At 47.6% G+C, this 17,516-nt stretch overlaps 1 protein-coding gene across 4 annotated transcripts in view; it reads right to left on the bottom strand.

Annotated features, from left to right (window-relative positions):
* Window positions 1–17,516, bottom strand: part of LOC140427663 (neural cell adhesion molecule 2-like) — an 896,208-nt gene that overhangs the window by 600,045 nt on the left and 278,647 nt on the right. For all 4 annotated transcript variants that reach the window (XM_072513136.1, XM_072513135.1, XM_072513137.1 and 1 more), the window contains exon 2: window positions 13,257–13,331. In XM_072513136.1, coding sequence (XP_072369237.1) covers window positions 13,257–13,331 — 75 coding nt within the window. The remainder of the gene's footprint in view (window positions 1–13,256; window positions 13,332–17,516) is intronic.

Here is a 17,516-nt window from a genome sequence, read left to right on the forward strand (position 1 = left end):
GCTCCAGCACCTTGCTTTTCTTCATGCAGCTCTCTGGAAACCCACAGACACACCCAAACTGCTTTCTCAAACCTGGCTTTCTACTTTTTAATCAGCTCACAGCAAAACAGCCAGGCACTTTTAAACTGCTCTCAGCAAAACCAGCAAGGTTCCTTTTTTAGCTGCTCTCAACAAAACCAGCCAGGTTCTTTTCAAAACTGAAACTAAAAACCTGCAAAATGGCTGATCTAAAACCCAGCCCCACCCACTCTCTGACATCACTGTTTTCTTAAATGTACATTGCTTAAACATCCATGTCTTAAAAGTACTCTCACATGACAGAAGGATGTGGATGCTTTGGAGAGGGTGCAGGGGATTTACCAGGATGCTGCCTGGAATGGAGGGCATGTCTTATGAAGAAAGGTTGAGGGAGCTAAGGCTTTTCTCACTGAAGCTAAGAAGGAAGAGAGGTAACTTGATAGAGGTGTACAAGGTGATGAGAGGAATGGATAGAGTGGATAGCCAGACACTTTTCCCCAGGGCGGAAATGGCTGTCACGAGGGACATCATTTTAAGGTGATTGGAGGAAGGTGTAGGGGAGGTGTCAGAGGTCGGTTCTTTACACAGAGAGTGGTGGGTGCGTGGAATGCACTGCCAGCGGATGTGGTGGAGTCAGAGTCATTAGGAACTTTTTGAGCGCATCTTGGACAGGCACATGGACAGCAGTAAATTGAAGGGGTGTAGGTTAGGTTGATCTTAGATTAGGATAAATGGTCGGCACAACATTGTGGGCCGAAGGGCCTGTACTGAGCTGTACTGTTCTATGTTCTATGTTCTATGCCACCCATATGCATGGAATGATCTACCTGGATTGTACACAGAGCAATACTTTTCACTGTACCTTGGTACACGTGACAATTAATCTAAATCTAAACACCCTCAGAGTATCCCTAAGCACTTCACAGACAATGGAGAAATTTCAAAGTGTAATCGCCATCATTGTGCCGGCAAGATGCACAGCAGGTGTCACGAATAGCAATCAGATAATGACTAGGTAATGAGTGTAGCTGGGTGAGGGGTAAATATTGGTCAGCGGCAGACGGGAACATCAATTGCAAAATCAGGAGGATAGCGCTTCTACTACCCTGGGGAGAAGCATTGGTCCAGAGGTGCAGTCTCACTGAAATTTGCATTGAAAGTTGCCCTTGAGAGACATTTCTAAGTAAAGGTTTGTGAGGTGCATATAAAGGTGGTGAGAAAAAGGGAGGCAGAAGGAGAATCAAATGCAAAAGATTGTGGCAGAAATAATTCATCTTGGTGAAACAATTAAGGATGCACTTAGCAAAACGACCAAGGTTGAAAAAAAAAATCTCCATCTACAATGCACTGGAACATCAACTGGGTTTTTTAAGAGCTTGAATTTATTAAGTTTCATTCCCAACTGAATCCTTTGAACAATGCGCTTTTTGTTTTTTTTTCCTAAGTATCAAAGTAATTTTCTTTACAAGCTAACTGTTGTTCCATTCAAATTAGTTTCTTCTAAGTCACCATGGGGAACGGATATACAATTTAACATTCGTAATACAATCCCATAAATAGGAGAGGCACAGTGGGAATGTGCATTGAAGCAATTTCATTAAGGTACATGCAACAGGCGCAAATTAAATATGTGCATTAAGTGTGATAGAGGGGAATAAAGAACAGAGTTCCCCCCCCTGATTACAAGCAATAACCTAAGAGGCTCCCTTTATAGCAGAGGGGTTTATCAATTGCTCCACTGATTGGCACTGCAGTCCATTAACCCCCTGTGTACCTTCAGAAATGTGATAGTCAAGTCAAAATTTAGCAGGAGGGTTTTATCCCCAAATGCAAACTGACATACATGTTGACATTTTTTTTTCTTATTTGCTTCGCTTAAATCTGGGTAGACTGTGAGTGTAATGAACTTAAAACTGCCTATTGCGCAGATAACGATAGATAATCATGTGAGGCCACGCAGAATCCCATTTTCCATCATGGAGATTAGTTTTAAAGGTTGCTCAGGAGATATCGAGGCCAGGGGAAATAATAATCAGTAGGGTGAACTTTCTGGTGGTCAGGATATAACTGGATACACTCTTTGCTTTACCTAGGTTACTCATTCATCCTTCGATTTTGGAGAAGACAGGCAGAATATTATCTCATTTTCTGCAGTGATTCTCTTGGTGCTTGAAGAGACCTATTTTTGCTGTGGCTGATTTAACAGTGAACGCCTGATGCACCTAATTGTAAATTTTGATCTATCGGACGAGAGTTCCTTCGCTGATATGACAATCAGAATCAGCAGTGCAACAACATGCACAGTAGGTGATGCCTCCACAGATGCATTTTGCCATGCTATCTTGATCCTCAGATACAGGTATCTATTTTTATAATCTTTATTGTCACAAGTAGGCTTACAAACACTGTAATGAAGTCACTGTGGAAAGCCCCTAGTCACCTCATTCCGGCGCCTGTTCGGGTACATAGGGAGAATTCAGAATGTCCAATTCATCTAACAGCACGTCTTTTGGGACTTGTGGGAGGAAACAGGAACTCCCGGAGGAAACCCCTGCAGTAACGGGGAGAATGTGCAGACTCCGCACAGACAGTGACCCAAGGCAGGAATCGAACCTGGGACCCTGGAGCTATGAAGCAACAATGCTACCCACTGTGCTATCGTGCCACCCATATTGCACATCCCTCCTTTAGCTTGGTTTTTGAGAAATCCTTTTTTTTCTTTTCCTGACCACTGCTCAACACCTTCTGTAAGTCTGAGATGATTTGCTGCTTAATAGAATGATACTTGACCAATTCATTGTTCATTCACAGAATTTACAGTACAGAAGGAGGCCATTCGGCCCATCGAGTCTGCACCGGCTCTTGGGAAGAGCACCCTACCGAACCGCACACCCTACCCCCATAACCCAGTAACTTCACCCAACACTAAGGGAAATTTTGGACTAAGGGCAATTTAGCATGGCCAATCCACCTAACCTGCACATCTTTGGACTGTGGGAGGAAGCCGGAGCAGCCGGAGGAAACCCACGCACACACGGGGAGAACGTGCAGACTCCGCACAGACAGTGACCCAAGCCAGGAATCGAACCTGGGACCCTGGAGCTGTGAAGCAATTGTGCTAATCACTATGCTACCGTGCTGCCCTCATGATCTGTGCACGAGTTGAATTAATGTCCGAGTTTATTTGCAGACCAGTGAGAACACACTGTGAAAATATCGACCAAATCCAAGGAGATTGAACCAACAGACGAGGATTACGGATAAAAGCCTATGCGACACAACGGAGGAATCTTGGAATGCTGTTGGTGCCTGGGGGTAACATTTCGAGAACGGCCGTATAACGGTGGATGTGCGGAGCAGACTCGGTGGGTCGAATGGCCTACTTCTGCTCTTTCGTCTTATGGTCATTGACTGAAGCCCTTCCTTACCCCTTTGCCGGTCATGTATAAGCATAAAAAATCCAACTAACGTTGATGCAGTCGAAGGGGAAGAGTGACCTGGTCAGTCACCAAGAAGACTACAATCAACATGGGCATGATCACATCATTTTCGATATATCATCGATCTAGTGGATAAAGAGTCCATTAAGTTTTGATCACGCAACTTATAGTCAAAGTAAATTAAGCCGTGGCAGTGTAAACTACATTTGAAGTACGCATAAATGAATGCTTGTGGTCTGACTCCTATCTGACTGGGTGAGTCATTTTTTTAATAAACCTTTTGCAGTGGTCAGCAAAATAGAATAGAATGTAGGGAAGTGTTGTCACATTTTTACAGGGACTTTGTTAGACTGCATCTGGAATACTGTATACTGGTTTGGTCCCCCAACTTAAGGAAAGACATAATTTCACTGAAAGAAATTCAGAGAAAGTTTACATGACTGATTCCTGGAATGAATGGGTTATAAATGAAGAAAGCTTGAGTAGGTTTGGCCCTTACCCGTTGGAATTTAAAAAAATGAGAGACAATAGTATTGAAACGTATGAGATCCTGAGGGGATTTGTCAAGGTAGATATATCCCCTTGTCTGGGAATGTAGAAATAGGGGACACAGTTAAAATTAGGGGTCACCCACTTAAAGCTGAGATGAGGAGATTTTTATTTCTCTCCTTCGGATTCTCTTTCTCTTGGAGCAGTGGCGGTCGGGTCAGTGTAGAAATTAAAAGCTGATTTAGAAAGGGTTTTGATAAACAAGGGAGTCAAAAATTTCAGGGGCAGACAGGAAGATGGAGTTGGGATTCAAATCCGATCAGCCATGACCTTTCCGAATGACAAAGAAGGCTCGATGGGCCGAATGCCCTGCTCCTGCTCCTAATTCTTGTGTTCTTGAGAACGTTTGCAGCATTAGCTCAATGCACTGACGAAAGACATTGGGCAAAATCTAACTGCCGTGCCGCGCCCGACTTGGGACGCGATGCGGCTGGTAAGCCTTGCGAGATTTCCCCGGCTCGCTACGCCACGCAAGATCTAACGGGATCTCGTGAGACCTCGCAATCTGGATCCCAGCCTCAATGGGAGGAACTTAAATTTGCATATTTAAGGGTGCAGTTAGGCACACTTGAATATGCACTCACCGGATCTAACCAGCGCCCAGGATCGAATCCCCTCAATAACGAGACCCCAGCCAGGCGCCATTTAGCACTGGTTCCCACAAGTGGGGCCCAGGTGAAATGGCACTTGGGGAGAGGGGGAGGTCTCCCAGGCGATCAGAGGCCCCCCCCCGGGTGGTCAGCCTCTGGGCAGGGTGGCACACTGGCATTGCTGATGCCACCTGGGGGGCACCTTGGCACTGCCAGTCTGGTACCGTGGCAGTGCCACCCAGGTGCCAGCCGACTGCAGGGGCACTGCAGTGCCAAGTTGGCATTTTGCCTGTGCTGGGGGCTGGGCCTGGCATGCCCTCCCCTTAGGAGGTGGGGTGCGGGAGCTCGATGATCCCCCCCAACAGGTACATTTGGGGAAGTTCGGGGTGTCAAGTTGGGGGACTTGGGCATCATTTAAAGATGGCGCCCCGATCACTTCCTGCATTGGCCAGTGGAGCTACGGCCTCAGTGGGGCCTTACTCGCCGAAGCCCAAAAAAATAACAGAGTCCTATTTGATAGCGTACAAGCACTGGGAAACACCCCTTTAAACCCACCCACAACGGGAACCCGTTAAATTGCATCCATTATGTTTGTTGCTCTCTGGTTCTCTCACTGTCATCGCAAGCCCCCAATAAAACTTCCCCTTGTATCGCTATACGCTGTTTCACTGGCAAAACGGTGTAGGTTGGATCGAGGAAGAAGAGATGGTGCTGGTGACAGATGCACTATCCCTTTGCTTTGGGAGGGAAGGAAGGAAGGAAGAGAGGAGCACTCATACAGTTCTCAGGAACTCCAAACACCAGAGTGTTCAATAACCAATGAAGTACTTTTGAAGTGTATTACATTTGTGATGTAGCCCACTGACACCTCATCCTTTTCGGATGGGACTCGGACAAAGGTTCCAGCCGGCAAAAGACTGTGTTATAACTATTGGACATTAGATATAATGGAACCTGGTCTCTGTGATCTCACCCGCCTGTGTGTCACCATCCTGGGACTGACTGGTACCTTGAAGGGAGATGTTTAGATTCATCTTTGTGGAAATTGAAGTTGGAATTGGGGCAAGTTATTTTGAATATTGAGCAGAGATAGTTACACACTTTTTAAAATGCACTGAACAAGCCATTAGCATATTAACTACTGTTGCAAATTACAGGATATTACATTATTTAAATTGCAGTTGATAAATCTAATTAGTGGATGTGTTAATCTGCAGTCTCTGAGCTGTTCATTGAAGACCAAGTTAATTTCCTAAGTATTAAGGTGAGAAGGTGTCTATACAATCTCTAAATTCTATCATAAGTGAATGTGCTTAACTGATTCCAAGGACTCGGGGGATGTGTCATCCACCTCCCACAATTATTACCTGTTGCTGTGGACAGTAGCTCTAAATTGTTTCCTCCATTTGCTAGTTCCCTTGTCACTCAAGCTGTTGCTAAGGACCAGTTTCCCTCATGTTGCCAATCTAGAGGCAAAGATTTCCAGAAACCCCTTCTCCACACCCCTCCCCCAACCATCCCATCTCCTAGTTATAGACTGGAGACCATGTTGCATTCTTATTGTGTTCTACGCATTGTTCCTTCATAGAACTCCAGAGGGCCATGAGATGCTAACCTGATTGTTGTGAATATCTAGTTCATGGCTCATGTTAATAATTCAAAGGTAATATTTAGTTCTGGAAAGACCGAAGTTGTAAAGGTGAGGTAATTAAAATGCTGGACTTTACAGATTGCCAGAACACTTCAAGAAATGGCAGTTTGAAAGGTGATCCTTAAAAAGGTTTGTTTAATGCAGTCAGAGTAGAAGAGATAGAGCTATAAAACAGTAGGTTGCTTACTCAGCTAAAGAACTGGAAGATTTGGGGTGCAATTCTCCGTTTGAGAGCCCAAGCGCTGATGCTGGGACTGAATGTTGTACGTTGAAAAATTTGGTGCCGGTCCCAGAGCAATTTCGGACCAGTGAATGCGCTTGCGTGCCGCATTGAACTAGAGCAATTCCAATGCATAACGGCTACTCGCTCGCCGGGGACTTGAGAGCCTGACAGGCCGCAGCCACATATAAGCACTCCACTCCCCACACACACTCATTCCAGCCAAGAATACGTTCCAAGACCTGAAGAAACTACAGAGAGTCGTGAACACAGCCGAGTCCATCATGCGAACACGCACCCTATCCATTGACTCTGTCGACACCTCCTGCTGCCTTGGGAAAGCGGGCAGCATAATCAAAGAGACCTCCCACTCTTCCAACTACTTCCATTGGTCAGGGGTCTGAGAACACACAGACTCCTAAACGACCATCTGATGGACTGATCTGATCTCTTAACACTGCTTCTCTACCGAGTAGTACTGCACTGCTGTATGCTTCACCCGATGCCTGTGTCTATGTATTTACATTGTGTATTTATGTATGTCCTATGTTTTTTTTTCATGTATGGAAGGATCTGGCTGGACTGTACGTAGAACAATACTTTTCGCTACACCTCGGTACTCCTGACAATAAAACAATCCAAGTAGAGAGCACCCTGACGAACGGCACTCCATTTCACCGATGCAGAGCTTCAGCCCCTGCTGGATGACGTGGAGGAGAGTCAGGACAGCTTATTCCCTGGGGTGGGAAGGAGGCTACCACTCACGGACATTAATGGGGCCTGGGCACAGGTGGCAGAGGTCGTGAGCGCTGTGGGCCCCATCGCCAGGATCGGCCAGCAGTGTGGCATGAAGCTGCACAAGACCTTCAGGACGACCAAGGTGAGTAACCAGCCCACGCCCCTGGAACTACTCCCATCCTATATCCCCCCACCCCACCCCCCCCCCCCCCCACCCCCACCCCTCCACCCCCGGCACCAATCCCCCATCCCACACACCCATAACCCCTCCCTCAGAGGGCGATTGAACCCCACTGGCCGCAAGGCCACCCACACCCCACCTCGTACCACAAGCCAACAACCATACAGCCCGACAGTCGGATGGAAATGGATCAGACACAGCTATTGAGTAAGAGCTGGTCTCAGCTGTGATACCCAAGGTGCAATATTCCAATGCAGCAGGTAATCTCTCACACACGAATAATCGCCAGTTATGCGGTGTAACCAAAGCGAAATGCACACCAGCAACAGCCATTGTCTAAAAAGAGAGTGAAGAAACATGATTGATTCTCTTACGGAAACTCTGCTGTGTATGATTTGCAACGTTATTAACCTTTGCAGCCTTAATGAGCATGCTGCAAATATTACAGGACTTGGAAACAGGATAAAAGATCCCATCATACCATCTCAATGAAAAACAGAGGCTTTTTCCCCATCTTGTGAAGACACGTTTGGAAACATGGAACTCTGCTTCTCTCTCCACAGCGGCCTCCTGGCCTGCTGAGTGTTCCCAGCATGCACTGCTTCTGAGTTCTCCCGGATGACCTGGAGAATATTTATCCCCAGCCAAAATCAATCGAGCAGCTCACCTGGTAACTTTCATATTGCTGTTTGTGGGATTTGGCTGTGTGCAAATTGGCTACTATGCTTCCCCCATTTTGACGGTGATTACTCTTTAAAAGGTACATCATTGACTTTAAGGGTCAGGGTCAGGGTGTCCTGAGGTAGTGATAGGTTTTACACAAATGCAAGTCTTTCTCTTTCTCTGACAGGTCCTCGGCTCAGTGTAGCATCTGGGCAGCACGGTAGCATAGTGGTTAGCACAATCGCTTCACAGCTGCAAGGTCCCAGGTTTGATTCCCGGCTTGGATCACTGCCAGTGCGGAGTCTGCGCGTTCTCCCCGTGTCTGCGTGGGTTTCCTCCGGGTGCTCCGGTTTCCTCCCACAGTCCAAAGATGTGCAGGTTTGGTGGATTGGCCATGCTAAATTGCCCTTAATGTCCAAAATTGCCCTTCGTGTTGGGTGGGGTTACTGGGTTATGGGGATAGGGTGGAGGTGTGAGCTTGGGTCGCTCTTTCCAAGAGCCGGTGCAGACTCGATGGGCTGAATGGCCTCCTTCTGCACTGTAAATTCTATGATCTATGATGATCTGGAGAATCATTACTCTTAATACTCTATCGAAAGAGAAATGCATTTATACAGTGCTTTTATTTGCTCATGATGCCCCAAAATACAGCACCGCCAACACAGAATCATGGAATACAGTGCTGAAGAGGCCTTTCAGCTGATCAAATCTCCACCGACACATGAGAAACACCAGACCTGCCTACCTAATCCCATTTACCAGCCCTTGGCCCATAGCCTTGAATGTTATGATGTGTCAAGTGCTCATCCAGGTACTTTTTAAAGGATGTGAGGCAACTCTACCACCCTCCCAGGCAGTGCGTTCCAGACCATCACCACTCTCTGGGTAAAAAGGTTTTTCTCAAATCCCCCCAAAACTCCTGCCCCTCACCTTGAACTTGTGTTCCCTCGTAACTGACCCTTCAACCCAGGGGAACAGCTGCTCCCTATCTAGCCTGTCCATGCCCCTCATCATCTTGTACACCTCGATCAGTTCGCCCCTCAGTCTTCTCTGCTCCAGCGAAAACAACCCAAGCCTATCCAACCTCTCTTCATAACTTAAACGTTCCATCCCAGACAACATTCTGGACCCTCTCCAGTGCAGTCACATCCTCCCTATAATGTGGTGATCAGAACTGCACACAGTACTCCAGCTGTGGCCTCACCAAAGTTCCAAACAACTCCAACATGACCTCCCTGCTTTTGTAATTCACTACCACAGAAAGTAGTTGAGGCTAAAACATTGTGTAATTTCAAGAAGGAATTAGATCTAGCTCTTGGGGCTAAATAAGTCAAGGCATAGAGGGGAAGGAGGGATCAGGGTATTGAACTTGATGATCAACCGTGATCATAATGATTGGCGGAATAGGCTCGAAGGGCTGAATGGCCTCCTTCTGCTTCTATTTTCTATGTATGTTTCTATGCATGTTTCTATGTAATCTATGCCTTGATTGATAAAGGCAAGTGTCCTATACGCCTTGTTCACCACACTGTTAACCTACCCTTCTGCCTTCAGAGATCCATGGACAAGCAACCCAAGGTCCCTTTGTTCCCCGGAACTTCCCAGTGTCAGACCATTCATTGAAGACTTCCTTGTCAAATTGCTCCTTCCAAAGCGTATCACCTCACACCTTTCAGGGTTAAATTCCATCTGCCACTTTCCTGCCCAATTGACCATCCGTCGATATCTTCCTGTAATCCAAGACACTCAACCTCACTGTTAACCACCCGGCCAATATTTGTGTCATCTGTAAACTTACTGATCCTACGCCCCACATAACCATCGATGTCATTTACATAAATTACAGATAATAGGGGATCCAGCTCAGATCCCTTGACACTGGCTTCCAGTCACTAAAGCAGCTGTCTATCATCACCCGCTGCCTCCGACAGCTAAGCTCATTTTGAATCCATAACAAATAATTTTTGAAATGTTTTAACACAGGCGTCACTGGATAGGCCAGTATTTATTGCCCATCCCTAGTTGCCCTTCAGAAGGTGGTTGTGAGTTGCCTTCTTGAACCGCTGCAGTCCTTGAGGTTTAGGTACACTGGTCGACAACTTGCACCTCGCAAGGTTCCACAAACAACAATGAGATCGATGAGCAGTTAATCGATTTTTGTAATGCTGGCTGAACAAAAAGTTTTCAAAAGGGTTTCATACGCTCATACCATAGGCAAATAATCAAATAAAGGTTAGGTATGACTGTTGCTGTTATTAATGGCTGACTATTCAACACGTTCCTGCCACACATTCAGCCACCCTGTTACAGGGCACATGAACCAACGTTAAAATATTCCCCAAAACAACAGAATGTAGAATGCTATTCATCAGCATTCAGAGATAAAATTACATTCCTTTCCCTTTTCATTTACTGACTAAAGTCAAACTAGCTATAAAGGTTGGTCAAACAAATGAGAATATATTCACGCATAGCATGTATCTCATAACAAGAGAACTAATCCCATCTATGGGGAATGCAGAAGGGGCGAAGATTACACAAGTTATTGTCAGGTCGATCACACTTCCTTCTGGAAATCACAGACATAATTTCGGTGGTTAACGTTTTTAATACTGTCACACATGGGGAGCTTACATGTCAGGCCACAGAAGATACACAGCATGGTGGGGGGAGCTTGAAGAGGTGTAAAACTAGATGGATTGATGTGTGTGTTGTGGTGTTCTTTGTGATTCTTGTTATCAGGATGGATGTCGTAGTGTTCACAAAGACCACAGAAGCTAAGTATATTAACAAAGCTAACATTTATTTACACTAGTTATTAAAGCTCAACCACTTACTCCTACAGTCAACAATACTCAGTAATCGGCAATCTACACTCTACTAACACTAGTCTCTATGCTCCATCTATAACTGTACTCTACACTCCCTAGACCTCTCCTCTGCTCTCCTCTCCAGCCTTCTCCCAGAAGTCTGTTAGTCAGTGCTTTATATAGTTCTACATCTAGCTCCATCGAGTGGTTAATTATTATATGACATTAACCCTTTGCATTCTGAACATTTCCCATAATGCCACATGTGTGTGTGTATCCACATCCTCCCGAGCTTGGGGGCAGCCTGTTTTCAAAGTTGCACCGTCAGCAGTTGAGGGTTGCATTGAAGTTACGGGCTAAAAGAAAAGAAAGGCTGGCATTTTTGCGGCGCTTTGCGTGACCATCGGACACCTCACGGTGCTTTGCAGCGGCTGATGCACTTTTGAAAGTTAGCCGCAGTTGCGATGTGAGAAACATTGGGCGGAATTCTCCCCCCCCCCCACCCCCCCACCCCCATGCCGGGTGGGAGAATTGCCGGGGTGCCGCGCGAGTCGCGCTACACCGCCCCGACACCCGCACGTGATTCTCCCACCCACCACAAACCGGCGCCGCGAGAATCACGCCTGGCCGCTCGCCGTTTGCAAAAGGCGATTCTCCGGCCCGGGTGGGCCGAGCGGCGGCCCCAACATGACAGGTTCCCGCCGGCGCCGTCCACACCTGGTCGCTGCCGGCGGGAACTGCGCGGGAACGCTGGGGGGGGGGGCAGCCTGTGGAGGAGGGAGGGGGTTTCCTGCAACGGGGGAGGGGGGAGCCTCCGATGGGGTCTGGCCCGCATGCGCGGGTGACCTCATTTACGCGACGCCGGCCACGTCATTTACGTAGCGCCGCTTTATACGCGGCGCCAATGCCCGGCGCGCGTAAAATACGCGACGCCGTTCCTAGCCCCCCCGGGCGGGAGAATAGGGGGCTGGTAACTGGCTCCGACGTCGAAGTGAAACACTCCGGTTTTCACTCTGGCGTGGCACTTAGACTCCCGTTGGGAGAATCCCGCCCAACGTTCTCCCTCTTGACCTTTGGACTAAGCTGTGCAGCCGGGGACAGGGGGGGGGGGAGTAATCAGTTCATACGAAATTGCGGAGCTTATAAAAAGAGTAGTTAAAAGATTAAGGATACAAGTGAGAAGGAGAATGGCCGTTGATCCAAGCAAGGCTTTTTTGTGATGTTTTGTGAGGTGTAATATGCTGTATGGGAGCACCTTAGGCAATTTCATTACTGACAAGTTCATATTGGAAAAAGAGGTATATCATTCGCAGCCACACCAACCTCCTCCCACATAGTTGTACCTGTGGTGTTTTTTGGTGATGCTGTTATCAGGATGGATGTTGTAGTGATCACAAAGGCCACAGAAGCTAAGTTCATTAACAAAGCTAATGTTTATTTACACTTCTTAGATTAACTCAACCACTTACTCCTGTAGTAAACAAAAGTAATCTACACTCTCCTGACACTAGTCTCAACACTCTAACTCTAACTGTACTCTATCCTCTCTGGATCTTTCCTATCCACTCTACTCCAGCCTTCACTCCCTCTCCCAGAAGTCTGAGAGCCAGTGCCTTATATAGTATTGCATCTAGCTCCATCTAGTGGTTAATTGTAACATGACATTCGCTCCTTGTATTCTGAACATTTCTATAATGTCACAGTAGTACCTGTGTATTTATTTGGCTCAAGTCTTGTGATATTGCTTTTTAGTTCAAGTAGTTTAACAATAACAATTAACACACTGCTGAGTGTGTAAATTGCTTGGTTTCCCTCATCACAACATGGATCTGGAGAGCTCTCCTGAAACCATGTTCTTTTAATGCTTTCATGGGATGTGAGTGTGCGCATGTTTTGCCTTGAATTGAATGGTTGGAAGGCCATTTCAGAGGTCAACCACATTGCTGCAGGTGTGGATTTGGAATCCCGTGAAGACCAGACCAGGTAAGGCTGTTTAAAAAAAAAAAAACGACAATCAATGATTGTTATTGTCATGGTCATCGACGCCAAGACTAGCTTTCAATTTCAGGTTTTATTGATTGAATTTAAATTTCAGCAGCTGCTGTGGTGGGATTTGAACCTACGTCCCCAGAGGAAAAACCTGGGCCTCTGCATTACTAGTCCAGTGACATTACTGCTCTGCCGCCAACTCCCCCGATTCTTCAGGCTGGAGCTCTCTGTTAACTTTGCCAATCATTGTCAGTGTTTGCCGCATCCTTGCTAAGAGACAATGTCACAACTTTGAGAAAGAGAGAGGGGAATAAATGTTTTGGAACTTAAAATGATAGCCTACCTGAGCGGGGGATCCAAAACAGCAATAGAATCGCTCAATAAGAAGTGGTCAACCTTGAGCTTACCTGTGCAGGTGAAAAACTTGGACTCGCCCACACTGAGTTCCACTTTGCCCAGAGAAATTGTCACTTGAAGCACTGCTAAAATAGAAAAGAAAAGATAAAATACAATTTATTCGAATCTCTGAAGCTTAATGGAGCCCAGATTGGGGTCTGTCCCTCAATCTCTGCTATTGATTACCTTTCCTATCTTCCCCACGTTAGATTCATACAGACATAACCCGAAATTTAATAACTCACTTTGCCAGGCTACTTTTTGGACATGGAGGAATGGAATGCAAACACAGAGCCCCGTCAGGAGCTAGATTTAATGAAAATTGTGAAGTATAAGATTCAGCAGACTGGACATTTGAGCTGTTATGAACATCGGCTGTTACAGAGATTGCAACAACATGAATTTGGAGAGAGAGAAATAAAAACTATAATCGTCAGCAATCAAAGAAAAAGTTTATGTTTTTCCGCAGGCCCAGCTTCTAAATCACTGCTCAATATTTGTATCACTGCCTTGCAAAGCAGTGTAACATTCTAATACCAATTTCACAACATAGTCTTGATCTACTCTCCTTCCCTTTCTGGGATCCAGCTGACAGATAGACTTCCACCTCAGAATACTAAACATCCAGGATTGTCCTGTGGTCTCTCTGAACCCAACAGCGCGGGTTCAATTCCCGTACCCGCTGAAGTTATCCAGAAGGGCTCCGCCTTCTCAACCCTGCACCTCGCCTGAGGTGTGGTGACCCTCAGGTCAAATCACCACCAGTCAGCTCTCTCTCAAAAAGGGGAGAACAGCCTGTGGTCCGTGGGAACATTAACAATTTTGTTTTTCATAAATGGATGCTACTATTGTTTCAATTTGTATTTGCGGCACAGACCCTTGGGTCAGGCAGCAGAGGTGGGGTCCCAACCCTGATTGCATGTATTCCTGGAGGTTTTATCACATGACCTCCGAACTCCAACTGCCCCACCCCCACAATCCCACTATTGGCCAACTGGCAGATTCACCCTTGAGGCTCACATCCTGCTGATTGGATGAATTTTAAAAAAAAAATGTAGAATACCCAATTCATTTTTTCCAATTAAGGGGCAATTTAGCGTGGCCAACCCACCTACCCTGCACATTTTTTGGGTTGTGGGGGCGAAACCCACGCAAACACGGGGAGAATGTGCAAACTCCACACAGACAGTGACCCAGAGCCGGGATCGAACCTGGGACCTCGGCGCCGTGAGGCTGCAGGGCTAAACCACTGCGCCACCGTGCTGCCCCGATTGGACGAATCTTGACTTTTAATCAAGCAGCTTGTTCTTCCACCTCCAACATTTTTTCAACTAATAAACCGAGTTCTCAAAGAAAAGTAAAGTGAAAAATGCACGCATATTGGGCGCGATCTTCCCAAAAGGGAACAAAGTCCCTAAGCGAGCGTGTTTCACCGCCTGTTTTCAGGCACCCGAAGTGCCCAGAAACACATGGCTACTCAACGCGACTCATGTTGAATAAGGGGCCTGAACAGGGAACGCACGGCCGAGGCCGCACGTAGACCCGTTTCTGACAATGGGGAGGTCCGCTCACCGGAACACCCGATTGTCGCGAGAGATAAGGTCACCATTTATAAATGGCATCCTGATCTGCAAGGTCCCCAAAAGAATCCCTGGCCTCCCCCCCGTCCCCCCCAGCCCGAAGATAATATACGAGGGTCCCCTGCATCCCCCCCCCCAAACCAAAGAACGCTGGACAACCCCGGCTCGATCACTCATGCGCAAAAAATGCCAGCTTGCACTGGCAACCTGGCAGTGCCTGTCAGCTGGCAGTGCCACCTGGGCACCTTGGCAGTGTTAGGCTCGCACCCAGGTGTCACTACAAGGGTGCCAGGCTGGCATTGCCAGGATACCTACATGGCACCACACTGACCAAAGAGCATGCAGGCCTCCGATCCCCTTCAAGATCCCTGTAGCCATCTGGGATGGCCACGTCCCGATTACAAAATGGACACTTGCAAAGACTGCAGGGAAAATTGACAATGCTAAGAAACAAGCAGGTGCAAGCTCTGTCTGTTGATTAGAACCTTAAACTCTCAGACAGGACAGAAACTACCAAACGATTTACATACTAATGAGCCATCTCCAGGGATAAAAGGGAAACATTTAGATACACAATGTTAGGACAGACTTGCCGGCGCCCGAAGAAGCTAAGACAAAGCAGACTGACAGTCACCAGGACACGCCCAGCGATCAGAGAACCACCCCTCTATTGGAGGAAAATCAATACCGATGATTGGGAAAGACCCAATTAGTTGAGGCCAAGTTCAAGGCCCACCCTAAAGAGCGTGAAGCCCTTTTGAGTATAAAAGGTATCCCACAAGGGAGAACGTCCTTCCTCCTTTGGCTTTGGCTCTCAGCGAAGAGAGAGACCAGCCTAGCAGCTGCATCAGACCAAGTAAGTTCCAAGTCAACGCACGTTACGAGATAGACGCTCCTAGTTGCTACCCTGTAAACAGCTCAACCCAGCAGCCTCAGAACCGAGCAACGGCCATTGTTCCTCTGACTGAGTGGGCGCCCAAAGCTAAGTATAGGCTTTAGTAATAGTGGTAGTTTAGTTTGTAGAGTTTATGCATGAGTAGATTTGATTGTATGTAAATAAATGAGCATTGCTTTTGAACTTACTAACTGGTGTATCGAGTCATTGATCAACATTCAGTTCTGAACCTTGGTGGCGGTGTCGAAAGATACCTGGCGACTCTTGAGCAAACGTGATTAAATAGAGCCAAATTAAGAACCAACCAAAAGTTAGCAACACCCCCACGAGTGTCGTTCCACCTGGTCACAGTTTGTGAGGACCAGCACCAAACGACGCTCACTCAAGGTCCCCAAGGCGAAGAAATTGAATCCCAAAGCCTTGGCTACCTCGGGAGTGTGCGCATTTGAGTGAGGCTTACTGCCTCACTCTAATATGCAGATTTGTTAAAAAGTGATCCCATCAATTTTGGGCGGGATTCACCTTGAACATCTCGCGAGATTGTGTTGAACCTCGCGAGGCATTGCGAGCCGGGTAGATCCCGGCTTTCAACGGCCACGGTGCACCACAGCGAGCTGCTTTTCTGCCACAGCGTTGCCGGAGGATAGGGCCCACTTTCTTCAATTCTCCCATGATTATTCCCAGGGGTTTCTCTCATAACAGCGTTTGAGAGGTTACATTTTAATTAACTCCTGATCACGGGCTAATCGACTCCTGAATTCCATTTATATAGTCTTTAGCATTGTAAAACGTCCCAAAGAAATTCACAGGAACATTACCAAACAATGTTTGATATCAAGAGGACAACATTTGTGAATCATCTGCCAGACGTCACTGTCATGTGTGTCTGTACAGAAAGGTGGGATTCTCAGCCCAGACCGGGCCGGAGAATCACTGGGACGCCCTGACGCTGGATCACCGATTCTCCGGAGAGCGGAGAATCGGCACCATTGGCGCCAGCGCAGTTGGCGTGGCGCCGGTCGGGGGCCACTGTACGCCCCCCCCCCTGGCGATTCTCGGCCAGCCGGCGCCATTCACATCTGCTCTTACTTGGCGGGACCTCGGCGTGAATGCATCCAGGGGCGGCCTGGCGGGGGGGGGGATCCAACTCCCGGGGGGGGGGCCTCCACTGTGGCCTGGCCTGCGATCGGAGCCTACCAATTGGCAGGCCGGCCTCTCGGGCTGGGGGCCTCTTTTGTTCCGCGCCGGCCCCTGCAGCCCGATGCCATGTTGCGTCGGGGCCGGCGCGGAGAAGGGAGCCACCGCGCATGCGCATCAATCGCAGCGGTCCCATTGCGCATGCACATGTTGCCGCCGGTCCCATTGCGCATGCGCCGACCCGCGGCGCCCATCTGACGCTGGGGATCGGCAGCTGGAGCGGCGTAGGTCGCTCCAGTGCCGTGCTGGCCCCCTGCAGGGGTTAGAATCGCTGCTCCTGAGGCCATGTTGACGCCGTCGAGAAACGCGACGGCGTTTACGACGGCGTCAACACTTAGCCTCAGGGTCAGAGAATCACGCCCAAAGTGTTTGCTCGTGCAGGCGTTGGTGCGATTGGGTTCACTACCGATCATAATTGAAACTTATGTGATCCCCAATTGAAATGAGCAGCCTGAGTTGCCAGACTGCTGTACATATACTGGTAACCATAGCTAGCATAAATAGAGATGGTTTTGCAAAGCACACAAAGTAAGCGAGCATGAAGGCAGCAGTTGGACTGAGGGCAGCCAGCCACAGAATGTGAACTTGGGAGTTTAGTG

The sequence above is a fragment of the Scyliorhinus torazame genome, chromosome 8 (genome assembly GCF_047496885.1).
Source record: "Scyliorhinus torazame isolate Kashiwa2021f chromosome 8, sScyTor2.1, whole genome shotgun sequence".
In the NCBI taxonomy this organism is placed as follows: domain Eukaryota; kingdom Metazoa; phylum Chordata; class Chondrichthyes; order Carcharhiniformes; family Scyliorhinidae; genus Scyliorhinus; species Scyliorhinus torazame.